General features: G+C 38.6%; 1 protein-coding gene across 6 annotated transcripts in view; it reads right to left on the bottom strand.

Annotated features, from left to right (window-relative positions):
* palm2akap2 (PALM2 and AKAP2 fusion) overlaps positions 1-15,219 on the bottom strand; it is a 151,935-nt gene that overhangs the window by 121,478 nt on the left and 15,238 nt on the right. The window contains exon 2 of one of the 6 annotated variants that reach the window (XM_077243263.1): positions 6,967-7,158. In XM_077243263.1, coding sequence (XP_077099378.1) covers positions 6,967-7,007 — 41 coding nt within the window. In that variant the 5' untranslated portion in view covers positions 7,008-7,158. Of the gene's footprint in view, positions 1-6,966; positions 7,159-15,219 lie in introns of those variants that run through there. The other 5 variants (XM_077243261.1, XM_077243259.1, XM_077243257.1 and 2 more) reach the window with 5 other exon arrangements.

The raw sequence follows: 15,219 nt of genomic DNA, 5'->3' as shown, positions 1-15,219 counted from the left end.
GAATATGAGATCCAGTTTACTTTTGTTGTATGTAAAACAGCAGCCGGGACATTCTGCTTATGGGTTTGGAGTGACACGAAGGTGAGTCTATTTGTTCATTTAAGTAATGTATTTACATTATTGTATTATGTAAACTCAGTGGTGGGCCGTCAGGGCCAGCAAGGCCTTCTCTGCTGGCCTAAACACTATCAGAATCACTGACTTGCACTTTAATATATTTTTTTCCATAAATGAGTATTAAATTATTCCCAATAGTCCATACAAGGATTTCTCGGCGACGTCATCACTGCTTGCGCACGCAACCAGGAGGCAAAAGACCCGCGGTCTTCGTACCGGAGTAAAGGGTTTAGGCTAGTAGCATGGTGGTGGTGTTGCATCAAAGTATTTGACGAGCTGCACATGACCACATAGCACGTAGTTGTATGCATCAAGGGATTTGTACGCTCTAATCATTTCTCTTGTATACACACTTGGTTTCCAAATTAGATAATTATATATATCAGGCCATACAATTGCTGGCCACTTCTTGTCATCCACAATCCAAAGATCGTCAGGTATTGCGTAGGGATCCGACAAGATCTCACCATTGCTGAGAGTAAGTTTTTTAATATAATCAAGAACCACTGTAGTTACACTAATGCACACGCCGAACTCACTCGCTCGTTTCTCTCTACCGGCCTATTCCAAACTCACCGCATTAACCCAATAACTGCCGGTGCAACATAAAAACAGCAATTTCACAACAATTACAGAGAGTCTGTGCGCTGCTACGCTATTAAAAGTTATTAAAGGTGCAGTGTGTGATTTTTAGCGACATCTAGAGGTTCGGCTGCGAGTTGCACTAAGGGTTCAGCCCACTGCTCACCCCTCCCTTTCGAAGAAGCTACGGTGTCTAAAATGGGACAAACATATCGTCGTCTGAGACAGCAGAGAATAGCCAGAGTAAGCCAAGAGTGTGTATCATTGTCACTGTTTCTATACCACAGTCCATTATAAACCACATCATGGATATAAAGTTTACAAAGCCATAGTCAGGTGAGGATCAAGGGTCTTAATATATAATATAATAATAGTAATCAGCTGATTGTCTCACAAACGTAACTAGCACATTTCCCCCCACATAGCAAACTCATAATACAGTGAAGGAGAAGAACCACATGAAACTATGCAACTATATATTTTTTCTAGTAGGGTAGTAAAAGTTTAGCTCGCTAAATATGAGCTGTTACTGTGGCTGAGCTGGTTAAAGCGTAAAGCCTTGTTTAAACTCGACGCGTCCGCATGAGCCCAAAGGTGCGCGCGGCAAAAATAGCATGATTGTAACAGCGCGCACCTCCACATCCCCTAGTCACCATTTACTACACACAATAGGCTTTTTTTCTCTGATTTTGAAAACTCTTCGTGATCGACTTAAAATGCTTCCAAGATTGACTTGTCGACCGCGATCGACGGGTTGGTGATTCCTGTAACGTTGCTGTTTTACCGTCAATAACAAGAGTACTAATCAGCTGTCTCACGAACATAGCCAGCATATTTATCCCCACATAGCAAAGCCATAACACAGCGAGGGAGAAGAACTAAGTTACATGAAACAATCCAACTACATATTTTACACCACTGACAAGGGAAAAGTCACTACTCACGGTGTTTATGGCTAGCTTCTAGCTTTCTGCTGCTTATCTTTCAAGGTAGTGATGAAACGCACTCTGTAGCGATGTTTGCGCGTTCGGCAACGGTAGAAACATGACGTCAAAATATGTCGACCTTCATAGAAGGGGGTGCCCGCGGTTATGTAGATATAAATGTCTCATTCTAAGGTAATAAAAACATTACGGTTTATTAAGTAAGTTCTTTATACACCACTGAAAACATAGTTATGGATGTCATATTGCATTTCTGTTAATAGATACTCAAAATTTTTACACATTGCACCTTTAATTCACTGAAGGCCTAGTGAAATGCACGGCCCGCCACTGTGTAAACTACATTAACTCTGACAATATTTATTCATTTTTATTATATTACTTTTTAAGCCTACAATCGTTTACTGTACTTGTGAAATGTATGTAATTTATTTGCATTATATTGGTTTGGAAGTTGCATATGTCAAGACTGCAATAGTCATTGATTTAGGGGTGATTATGATTACCATTCGTTAACAGTGATTGAAAACACAGTCATTATCCACAGTAATCACATATGATTCATGACTTGTTTAGTTTGTGGTTCAGTATGTAATTGTTTTAATTGGATTGTCAATCCACTGCTTTTCCATGCGTATTCCAGTAAAGTGAAACCTTTTTTTTGGAATACCGCATGTGTGAGGCCTAAATATGTTTTTCAAATCTTTTAAGGAAATATCTTTTCATTCTTTATTTTGTGTGTGTGTGTGTGTGTGTGTGTGTGTGTGTGTGTGTGTGTGTGTGTGTAAAGGTATGTGTAAGGTGTGTATGACAACAATCACAAGGGGCTGTTTTCCAAGAGGATGGTCTGCAAACAGTTTAGCTTTGTTGGAATGGTGTTAATGGGAGAGAGTAGTTTCTCCAAAACTTTAGCAAGAAAAGGGTTACCCATGCAACTCTGGTCCGTCTCCTGTAATGATAATGGTGGCCTGCTGTTTTCTGTGTTTATGGCTGCAGTTGTTCTGGAGATTGTCACAGCTCTTGGTTTGGCTTCTTCTGATAGTGTGCTGTCAGTTGGGATTATAATACTTAAATCTCAGTGAATTAACATTTTAACTTTATAATTTCATTGTATAGCAGATATTTTACCTTTCCTTGATTTTTGGAGGTCTCAATTTATATTTTTCTAGTCTGCTGCTTTAGACGTGTGGTGCCATCAACCAGTCATACTGTCATTTTCCTACACCTCCCAAAGAGATCTATAATCAGACTCGTCTATATCTACAACTCATCTCAATGGAACACTGTGTACAATGGAAGTCATGGAGAGAGAAGCATGTTGTGTGTAGTTACGTCATGCTAGTGCCATTTACGGGGGCCGGCTTAGGTGACTGTTTGCAAAAACACTTCAAATTGAGCAAAGATGACAGTATCTAGGTTATATAATTGTATTATTTTCATTTCAAACAATACAGTTTTATCATGTAAAACCTAATACATTTCTTGTAGACTACTGTGAACCACTTGAAAAGTGCGCTTTGCTGTTTTTCTTTAAATTGAATGCCACTTAAAGGTGCAGTAAGAAATTTATGAGAAACCCTGTTGACATCTGAAACCGACTCCTCCCTTCATTGCTCCGCCCCCAAAATGCACGAACACAATGCAAGAGTGGATGTGTCCTCATCATTGCTGTAGTGAAGCAAAATAATGCTTCATGAAAAATAAAGCGTAGATGATGAATGAATGACAAAGGAGAACAAAAAATAAACATAGTTTATGCACGCAAGTATTTGTTATTAGTGGCTAGCAGCTCCATACAAACAATGACAATCCAAACCAATATTACTCATGCACGGAGTAGAAACAACGCAACCTCGACATCCGTTTTCTGGCCTTCCCGCTCAGGTCTCTCCAGCACTGGAAAGCTTTTCTAGTTTTGTCTCAGGTTTTAAAGCTCTTGCCTGATCATAACTATATTCCCCTGACCTTTTCTCTTTTGTAATGTCTCTGAGCCATCTCTCTTTCTAAAATCTCTCTTCACTCTCTCTCCTTCCTCATAATGAGTGGACATGCCCCCTACTGCTGATTGGCTCACTCTCTCTCCCCCAGCATGAGTGAACACATGCATCCTGCTGATTGGCTCACTCTCTCTCCTCCCCCATCATGTTTGGACACGCCCCCTACTGCTGATTGGCTACAAGTGTGTTGTGCTGCTCAGTCTGATCCACTTTCTCAGAAATCACTTACTGCACCTAGTTCAATCTAATGTAATGAAATTCATTTGGCTGCTATATCAGGTGATATAACTTGAACAACAGGTTGGAAACACAACTGCTATATGTCACATATATCATTATAAATAAGATTAATGTGGTGTTTAGCTCTGAGGATTTGTCCGTGGTGTTTATCCTACAGGCCGCCAGTTGCTGTGCTGTTATTTTGCATGTGTCTGGAATGTGACAGCTGCAGTCACACAAGTGCTCAGTTCAAACTCAAAGGCATTCTTTGGTGAGATGGCTCCAGGCCTTCTTTATTATCAAGACAGCACTCTCGAACGAGACTTCAACACCGTCACACAGCCACGGCGAGATAAATTGCTAATTTTAGTGGTTCGTGCAAATTCCTGATTGTAAACTCAGACAGTTTAACGTGAATGACAGTCATAGCCTAGTTGTAGCTGTTGTGTTACATTGCAGTTGTGATGTTTTCAAGGAAACACATTGGCACTGATCTGGCATAATCAATTACTTACAAATAAGATCCAAAATGTCCATTACATTTTTAATATCATTTGTAAGTAATTTATTACTAATATACAGTCTGCTAATCAATATCGCAAAATAACCCCCCAGAGCGACTACTGTAGGTCTCGTATCACCCTGAAAGAGTTTACTTATTTTTCACGATTGATGACTGGTTGACTATACTTTACCCATTTATTACAAGGTTATTTACTGAATACAGCTACACATAGAAAGTATTTAATTATTATTACGTTTTATTAGCTTAAAAAGGCTACAGCAAAAGTTGGGATGTACTGTATATGCAAAATTTTGGTGAAAAGGGTCCATTGTCTGTTGTCAATAGTGCAAGTTTAATACTAAGCTTTCTGTTAGTCAACATGGTGAATCCACATGAACAAATTGAACCTGATGCAAAATTACTTTTGTCTTCAAGTGAATTCCTGATCGCATGGATGACTGGATTTTGCCAGCGCAAATTTGCCGAACAATGGACCTCATGAAATGGGTTCTCAGAAGCAGAAGTTGTCACAGTTGGCTTTTTAAAACGGCTTATGGGCTAGAGTAAGTTTGCTGTTTAATACTTCTGTAACGCTCAAATCCACAGAAGACGAAGACGATGAAACAGCCAAAATACGAGACAGCGTGTTAACACGAACAATTCCAAACAAATGGACAGAACAAAGGGAGGAACTTAAATACACAGTGATTAGTGTCAGTGTCTATGGCAACTGATGAGTGGTGAGAAACTAGATCAAAGGGAACACATATGACTAATGATGGCGGAGTGGATAAGACACATGCCTCTAGTGTGAGAGACCCGGGTTCGAATCCACTGTGAGACACCAATGTGTCCCTGAGCAAGACACTTAACCCCTAGTTGCTCCAGAGGCGTGCGACCTCTAAAATATAGCAATTGTAAGTCGCTTTGGATAAAAGCGTCAGCTAAATGAATAAATGTAATGAAAAAAAACAGAAAGTCCATGAAAACTAAAACTAACCGTGACAACTTTACTATGTGTGATTTTTATTTGTTTTTATTTTACTTTTGTGCCGCACTTTGTTTGACTCTGTCATTATTAAATGAGCTATATAAATCAATAAAACTAAAAACTAAATAAAACAACATTGGTTCAACAATATACAGTAGAACTGTCATTAATGATGTAATAACATCTGCTAATTAATTAGTTGAAGATGAAATTATTGTGGGATTATTTCTGTAAATAATGAACATGTCATCTGAGGACTACTTTACAATTTTTGTTCTCTGTTCTTTGCGTTATTTGATTCAATCGTGGATTTCCTCTTATACTCTTAAGGCTTGTTCACAACAAGGACAATAACTATAACTATAAACACATCTAAAAATCGTCCTAATATGAAAGAACCACAAAAGAGTCCACACAAATATAACAATAACAATATCGTCGGAATCACTTTTTTCCTAGCTGATGAACGGTAAAAACATTGACAGCCAATAGGAATCCATCATGCTTTATCCCTACTACAGTCTGTTTCGATTTCATTACAAATCACACTGTACGACATGGATCTAATAAACTTGTGTACAATACACTGTGTATGTAGACTGTTCGATGATGACAACTATTGAATTGTAGTCTATGACGCAAGATTGTATAGAAGAATAAAACGTCATTAGCATGCACTGGTGGTAAACAAATAGAGCAAGATGTTTCACACTTTGGCAATTGTGTTTTTTATGTGGGCTGAAAAAAAAAGGAGTAAGCAAAAGAGGAGAATATGGATGTGTTTATGGCTTGGGAAAAGAGTCCAACCTGGGATATATTTTGCAAATGAAGCTTGAGGTAACTAGTTTTAAGTTTTAGAGCCATGTCGTGTTGATCAATACGCAATTTCATTTTGCAGTTTTATTGGCTAGTCCGTAGACACACTGTGAGAGGATCATGCTGAATTTATGATACTGTCAGAAAACTATTGCAGATTATCTTTGGACGCAAGACTGTAACAACGGCCATCTTTGAACCTCTCTCACTGTACGAAGTACGTGTAGAACCACCGTTTTGGAGCCACAATTGGTCATCTTTCATCTGGGACAGACCAAAATCGTACAATGTGTACCAGGCAGAAAGCTGCAGTACTGTTCGCCAATGTTCGTTGAAACAATGGTTTCGGGAAACACAGATCGTTGAACTATGTTGCTAATGACAGAACTCGTGACCATAGTTGGCTAACAATGCTTTCAGGAAATGCACCATTGGTTGGAGCCTGCAATTTCAACCTCATGACTTATTCCAGGTTCTATTATTTTAAAAGTCTGACATTAATTGTCCATCCAGTTCCTATTGAATAAGGGCCAACACCCCAAAAGAGAAGATAAAGTCTACATTATCTAAATCTGAACTCATCATACTGTATGTTCAGCCATTCTTACAATTTCATTGCCAATGACACTGTGACACAATACATGCATTTGCGCTGCTCAGGAGGAGTCCATGACTGCAGACAGCAGCTGCATCATCATCATCATCCTCCTGCTTCCCTGGCTGCCGTTGCTATGGAAACCTGTCCGTGATGTCCAACTCTACAGAGGGAGGGCGAGGAAAAATGGAAGAACTCACTCGTATACCGGGTCTTTCCTCCGGAGAGGTGTGCCCATCATGGCCGCGTCTTCTCCCTCTTCCTCCTCCTTTCCTCGTCTTCTCTCCGCTGCTGTTACCAGCTTCACCTTGGGAATGATGGATCTTCTCCAGCTTTTCCTGAGATTTCAGATGGATGCTGGATGCTTGCAGCTTGCTTCCGCTCTGTCTAGCCTGCAGGAGGAGAGAGAGAGAGAGAGAGAGAGAGAGAGAGAGAGAGAGAGAGAGAGAGAGAGAGAGAGAGAGAGAGAGAGAGAGAGAGAGAGAGAGAGAGACAGGAGGGAGGGTCACATTTATTTAACGTCTGATTTTATTGGTAGAGAACAGGCTTCTCTTTGAACTTTAATTTGGGAATGTAATATTACAGCAGATCTGATTAGCAATATGTCATTAAATCTACAGTAAAGTCCTAAGCTGTGTAACAGATATATCACACTGAAAGAGTCAGATTTAATGATTCCATATTTAATCCATTTCACTCTGCTATACAGTAATATACTATAAAAAGAGATGCTTGCATTATACAGATTATTAATTGTTCACGTTTGACCATAAACACTTCCATACTGTAGCTTTAAACCTCAGATTAATGGGAATTCGTATTTATTGTATGATGACAAGTTGAGTTGGCAACTTGTAATAATCAGTACAAATCTGATTAGTGTAAAAATGTATAATTTGTTGTGAACCATGAACATTCCCCCATAAACCTGAAGAGTGTGTTAAACATCTTTCTGTCCATTTAAAAAAAAAGAAAAAAGTTAACACCATGAAGGGTTTTCATTCTGAAAACAGTCAATTTTTTGATCACAATGACATTACATTTTTTATACTTATTTTTTACAAAATATTATTGTTATTTTAAAGGTTTTTGATTGTCTGTGGAAATTGCGCTTTGATTTCATCAATTCAGGGGCACTTTTAAGACATACAGTGCTTAGCATAACTGAATACACCCAAGCTAAAGTTGACTAAAAAGAGGAATAAAAAAATCATCTTTTGGAAATTGATCTTAATGCCTTAATTAAAAAAAATTAGGAAAAATCCAACCTTTAAGGACAACTATTTTCTTTGTGAATGAATAATGTATCGTAAATAAATAAATGTTCTTCCTTAAAATACAGGTTGCATAAGTCAGGACACCCCTATGTTAAATTCCGATAGAGGCAGGCAGATTTTTATTTTTAAAGGCCAGTTATTTTGTATCCAGGATACTATGCATCCTGATAAAGTTCCCTTGGCCTTTGGAATTAAAATAACCCCACATCATCACATACTCTTTACCAAACCTAGAGATTGGCATGGGATACTTTCCATAAGATCCCTCAATGCAAATCAAACCAGCTATTAGACTAACTGAAATAACACCATGCCAATCTCTAGGTAGAGTGAAGAGTATGTGATGATGTGGGGTTATTTTAATTCCAAAGGCCAAGGGAACTTTATCAGGATGCATAGTATCCTGGATCCATGAAATAACTGGCCGTTAAAAATAGAAAACTGCCTGCCATAATGGGAATTTAACATGGGGGTGTCCTGACTGAATAAACATTTATTTATTTACGATACATAATTAATTCACAAAGAAAATTGGTGTCCTTAAAGGTTGGATTTTTCCTCATGTTTTAAATTAAGGCATTAAGATCAATTTCCAAAAGATGTTTTTTTATTCCTCTTTTTAGTCAACTTTAGCATGGGTGTATTCAGTTATGCTAAGCACTGTATGTGTCTGAAAAATTCATTTGTTTTCACAAAATACAATAATCAAGGCTGACTAAAACTGTCTGAATTTTAAATGACCCCCACCCAGGGTTATTATAGTTATCTAAAATTAATTCATAATAAATATGTGTTACTCTAAATAAAATAATAACAACTGAAATAACCTGGCTACAATATAAAACTCCTTATTTTATTTCAGCTGGCTGCTAAAGCAACATTTTTCATCTTCATTTAGTTTAACTTAATGTGCTAAAAATATATATATTAAAACATATTAACAACATATTTTTTTAAAAATCAAAGGCTAATAAAAATGACAAAAACAACATTTACTAAAACTTTGATCAAATTAAATTACAGAAAATACAAAAATAAAAACTAATTTAAAATATTTAAAAAGCTTTTTAAAGCTTTTTAAATATATTAAATTAGTTTTTATTTTTGTATTTTCAGTTCTCATTTTAATTAAAATTTAATTTAATTTGATTTTGAACATTGTTAAAAATATTGCAATTGTAAAATACTGTAAAAATGAAAAAAACTGTAATAGATTCAACCTTACATTTTGTGTTTATTTACACTGCAAAACTGATAAATAAGATTTTTCTAATAATCTTAATTCAAATTGAAACAAGATTATTTTTCTTACCCCACTGGCAAATAATTTTGCTTTCCCCGCTGACTTTCTGGCTTTTCGGAGATGGTGAGAACTGAGGGATTTGAAATGTTATAAAAGCGACGTGGAGATGATGGGGTTTTTATTATTCAAGAGGTGAGTAAGGTATTTTATTGAACAGATAAATTGCCATATGAAGCTCTCTAACAGAGTTGATTGTAAAGCATACATATTGTGAAGATTATTTTATTATAGTTTTTCAAGCGCTGTACTGGAATTTATTTTCAAGTACTGTGTCTATTTATGGGTAAAGCTACGGTAATGTCTTTATCTAGTCAGCTTAAGATCTTTCCATCTAAACTGGTTAGATCTCGTAAGCCTAGTAGTGAATGTTTTATAACCATATTCATCCGCACAGTCACACACAACCAAAGCACAACCAAAACAATGTTCTTTCGCAAAATGCATGCAGTTTAATTTTTTTAACTGCTAGAGAGCCAAAAGTTACATAGTGTCCCTTTAAAATTAAATTTTTATTTAGTTATTTATTTAGTAAAAATTTACAGGATGTTATTTAAATATGTTTACATTTTCACAGTATTTTTACTGAGTTATTTTGGCAACCACAGTTGTAATGTTTTTGTTTGTTGTAAAAACAGATTTTTTTTAAAGAACATTTTACAGTGTCTCACTGATACTAAAATAACCCTGTTCACCGCCACCTGTCCTTGTTAATTTGAGGCCCAAAAGAGTTTGACCAGATGTCTGGTTGAACAACTGTTGGCAGTAAGGAATAAGTGTATTGGCGTAGGTGTCGGTATAGAAACTGAAAGCACACTTTGTCTATAAATCACTTTGGCTAGGAAGCATTTACCAAGACCAAAGAACTTGTTTTGCATGTCAATTCAGTGTAATTTTAATTGCAATAAAGCTAAAATATTCCCTCAGACAGTGTGATTGAGATGTGCTGCTCTGAAAAGACAAGACCAAGTTCACATTCAGCTGACGTGTTTAGACTTTCTGCATGCTTGTGTCACACACTTGGATGTTTGTGTTTGTTTTAGTACCTTGAGTTATCTATTCGTCTGGAATGCTTGTTGTAGACTTCAGTTATTTGTGACTTATTTGGCTGCCTTATTTACTAACTATACTTTTAGTGCATCTAGCTTACAAAACTACACTCACCTAAAGGATTATTAGGAACACCATACTAATACTTTGTTTGACCCCCTTTAACCTTCAGAACTGCCTTAATTCAACCTGGCATTGATTCAACAAGGTGCTGAAAGCATTCTTTAGAAATGTTGGCCCATATTGATAGGATAGCATCTTGCAGTTGATGGAGATTTGTGGGATGCACATCCAGGGTATGAAGCTCCCGTTCCACCACATCAAAAAGATGCTCTATTGGGTTGAGATCTGATGACTGTGGGGGCCATTTTAGTACAGTGAACTCATTGTCATGTTCAAGAGACCAATTTGAAATGATTCGAGCTTTGTGACATGGTGCATTATCCTGCTGGAAGTAGCCATCAGAGGATGGGTACATGGTGGCCATAAAGGGATGGACATGGTCAGAAACAATGCTCAGGTAGGCCGTGGCATTTAAACGATGCCCAATTGGCACTAAGGGGCCTAAAGCGTGCCAAGAAAACATCCCCCACACCATTACACCAGCACCACCAGCCTGGGCAGTGGTAACAAGGCATGATGGATCCATGTTCTCATTCTGTTTACGCCAAATTCTGACTCTACCATCTGAATGTCTCAACAGAAATCGAGACTCATCAGACCAGGCAAAATTTTTCTCTTGCAAATTGTAGCCTCTTTTTCCTATTTGTATTGGAGATGAGTGGTACCCGGTGGGGTCTTCTGCTGTTGGTTGTCGCCTCAAGGTTGTGCGTGTTGTGGCTTCACAAATGCTTTGCTGCATAACTCGGTTGTAACGGTGGTGATGGCGCAGTGGATAAGACACATGCCTTTGGTGTGAGAGACCCGGGTTCGAATCCACTGTGAGACACCAATGTGTCCCTGAGCAAGACACTTAACCCCTAGTTGCTCCAGAGGCGTGTGACCTCTGACATATATAGCAATTGTAAGTCGCTTTGGATAAAAGCGTCAGCTAAATGAATAAATGTAACGAGTGGTTATTTCAGTCAAAGTTGCTCTTCTATCAGCTTGAATCAGTCGGCCCATTCTCTTCTGACCTCTAGCATCAACAAGGCATTTTCGCCCACAGGACTGCCGCATACTGGATGTTTTTCCTTTTTCACACCATTCTTTGTAAACCCTAGAAATGGCTGTGCGTAAAAATCCCAGTAACTGAGCAGATTGTGAAATACTCAGACCGGCCCGTCTGGCACCAACAACCATGCCACGCTCAAAATTGCTTAAATCACCTTTCTTTCCCATTCTGACATTCAGTTTGGAGTTCAGGAGATTGTCTTGACCAGGACCACACCCCTAAATGCATTGAAGCAACTGCCATGTGATTGGTTGATTAGATAATTGCATTAATGAGAAATTGAACAGGTGTTCCTATTAATCCTTTAGGTGAGTGTATATACACTGAACATAATTATAAAGGCAACACTTGTTTTTGCCCCCATTTTTCATGAGCTAAACTCAAAGATCTAAGACTTTTTCTATGTACACAAAAGGCCAACTTCTCTGAAATATTGTTCACAAATCTGTCTAAATCTGTGTTAGTGAGCACTTCTCCTTTGCCGAGATAATCCATCCACCTTACAGGTGTGACATATCAAGATGCTGATTAGACAGCACGATTATTGCACAGGTGTGCCTTAGGCTGCCCACAATAAAAGGTCACTCTAATTTGCAGTTTTATCACACAGCACAATACCACAGATGTCGCAAGTTTTGAGGGAGCGTGCAATTGGCATGCTGACTGCAAGAATGTAGGCCTACACCAGAGCTGTTGCCCGTGAATTGAATGTTAATTTCTCTACCATAAGCCGTCTCCAAAAGCATTTCAGAGAATTTGGCAGTACATCCAACTGGCCTCACAACCACAGACCACATGTAACCACACCAGCCCTGGACCTCCACATCCAGCATCTTAACCTCCAAGATCGTCTGAGACCAGCCACCCGGACAGCTGCTGCAACAATCGGTTTGCATAACCAAAGAATTTCTGCACTAACTGTCAGAAAACGTCTCAGGGAAGCTCATCTGCATGCTCGTCATCCTCATCGGGGTCTCGACCTGACAGCAGTTCGTCGTCGTAACCGACTTGATTGGGTAAATGCTCACGTTCAATGGCGTCTGGCACTTCGGAGAGGTGTTCTCTTCATGGATGAATCCCGGTTTTCACTGTACAGGGCAGATGGCAGACAGCGTGTATGGCATTGTGTGGGTGAGCGGTTTGCTGATGTCAACGTTGTGGATCGAGTGGCCCATGGTGGCGGTGGGGTTATGATATGGGCAGGCATATGTTATGGACAACGAACACAGGTGCATTTTATTGATGGCATTTTGAATGCACAGAGATACCGTGATGAGATCTTGAGGCCCGTTGTTGTGCCATTCATCAACGACCATCACCTCATGTTGCAGCATGATAATGCACAGCCCCATGTTGCAAGGCTGTACACAATTCCTGGAAGCTGAAAACATCCCAGTTCTTGCATGGCCAGCATACTCACTGGATATGTCACCCATTGAGCATGTTTGGGAAGCTCTGGATCGACGTATACGACAGTGTGTTCCAGGTCCTGCCAATATCCAGCAACTTTGCACAGCCATTGAAGAGGAGTGGACCAACATTCCACAGGCCACAATCAACAACCTGATCAACTCTATGCGAAGGAGATGTGTTGCACTGCATGAGGCAAATGGTGGTCACACCAGTTACTGACTGGTTGTCAGACCCCCCCATCCCCAATTAAAACACATTATTCTTCCCATATTGTACATTATTACAGCCCCTCTCTCCAGACATGCCGATTTTGATGAAGCCCCTCCTTCCGAAATATGAAATGTGTTGTGATTGGTTAGCTGGCTCAGTGTGTTGTGATTGGTAGCGCTTAGTGCGTGTTTAGGAAATGTCCCACTTCTCCATACCTGCGAGTTCTTCTCTACTGTAAATATTGGGGATGGCATCAATTTCAAACCAATTCGAGCTCGATTCAGACCCTGACAATGTTAACGAACAAGAGGATCGTGCAGAATGGATTTCATGCACAGACTTTGCAAGCATGGATTTCACAGGACGTTTCAGAGCGGTATGTTTTTTTTTGTAATTTTCTTATACATATACATATACAGATACGATGATATCGTGATATTTGTCTAAAAACTAAGGTAATACAAACAGTACTTGATCACAAAAAACCATGGTTAACTTTCCTAAGGAGCGGCGGACATTCTTACAAAAGCGAGAGCTTACAACAGAAAACAAGCTGTTCTCCATAAAATATTAATTGTTGGGGTTATAATGTTTGGGAACAGAGTTAAAATAATTTTTTTAACCATTCTAAGTTTGTCCGCTTTAAGACGCTTTAAGTGGATTTTTGTCAGCAGTCAAGTTTGATTTCTCAGCTTGTTTTCCTTCTCACTTCTCACACAGCTGTCCACTATCTCAATCAGCATTCGCGCCCAAGCTCACCATCTCACACCTGTTTCCCCTTTGCCCTGAACTTCTTGCTATTTAGATCTCATGTCTTCTCTCTTCTTTGTCGGTTTAATGTTTGTTCATTTCATGCCCATTACAGAGGCCTCATCGTTGTGATTTACCTCTGCTTATCTTGGCCTGTTCTGTCCTGTGTGTGTGTATCAGATGAAAGGTACCACCTGTTATCCTTTGCCAACAAGCCTGCTATTTTGTGCTGCTGTTTCTGCCAAGTGGAGTCAGTTCTCAATGTTTCCAGTGCAGACTTTATGATGGCAACAACCTGTCTTTCGCCTGGCTGCAGCCTGGTCCTTTTGAGTTTTATTCTCCTGTTGTGCATCCGCCTAGAAGGCCGGTGACCATCAGACAGCATATTTTGTCATTTTTCTGCTATTCAATAAATCTCTGTAACCAGCTTTCGCTTTTGGGTCTTTTTCGCACTGTGACAATTCTTTTAAATAAAATATCTCTCTTTGGAGTGGACTTTGAGCTTTGTAACCTTGCAGATCTTTTTTATGCTCAAGCAGCAACATTACACAATAACTAAAGTTGAAAAAGTGGAAAAGCATACCCTTTAAAAGATTTAAAGACTCTATGCGGCTTAAAATCGTAGCAGCAATCTGTGTGTGAATTGTCTTTAAACTGTTCGTGAAAATGTATATAACAGGCCTTAACGTAATTCTGTCATGACAACTTTTGGAGTGATTGGCATGGTAATGAGTATGATGTGTTATGACAAGAATCTGAATATTGAGCAGCTGAATGTTGTATCAGTAGCTCATTGGCTACTGAAACAGCAGGAACCAATCAGGTATGCTCTATAGAGAATGATGTGATTATGAACAAGTGAGTAAAAGGACCTGTTAGCCTGAGCCATCTAGAGTTTCATGCCAGAACTTCTATTTCAGGAAAGAAGCAATATTTAAATTCACTGCACAGTAAAACAGTAAATACTGTAATTACTGTGAGTAGCACAGTTGAAAAAAAAAGTTGTTGTTTTTAAGAACAAATGCCTGTCATTGTAGAACTATCTAAAAACTGCACATAGGTAAGAATATATACTATATCATATGTTGGTGAGTTGTCTATATATAAATATATATATAAAATATATATATTTATCTATAAAATCTATAATATTAATTACATGAATACTTTTTCCCAGAAAGGTAGCTATGGGGTAATGAGTGACACATGCTTTGAAGTAAGCCCGAGTGCGTAGCTCGTCGTTTTATCTATTAAAGGGTTAGTTCACCCAAAAATGAAA

This window comes from Siphateles boraxobius, unplaced genomic scaffold (genome assembly GCF_051911475.1).
Source record: "Siphateles boraxobius isolate OS27281-9 unplaced genomic scaffold, OSU_SipBor_1 25, whole genome shotgun sequence".
In the NCBI taxonomy this organism is placed as follows: Eukaryota; Metazoa; Chordata; class Actinopteri; order Cypriniformes; family Leuciscidae; genus Siphateles; species Siphateles boraxobius.
Note: the sequence above shows the minus strand (reverse complement) of the source record. Positions and strands in the feature narration are given on the sequence as shown.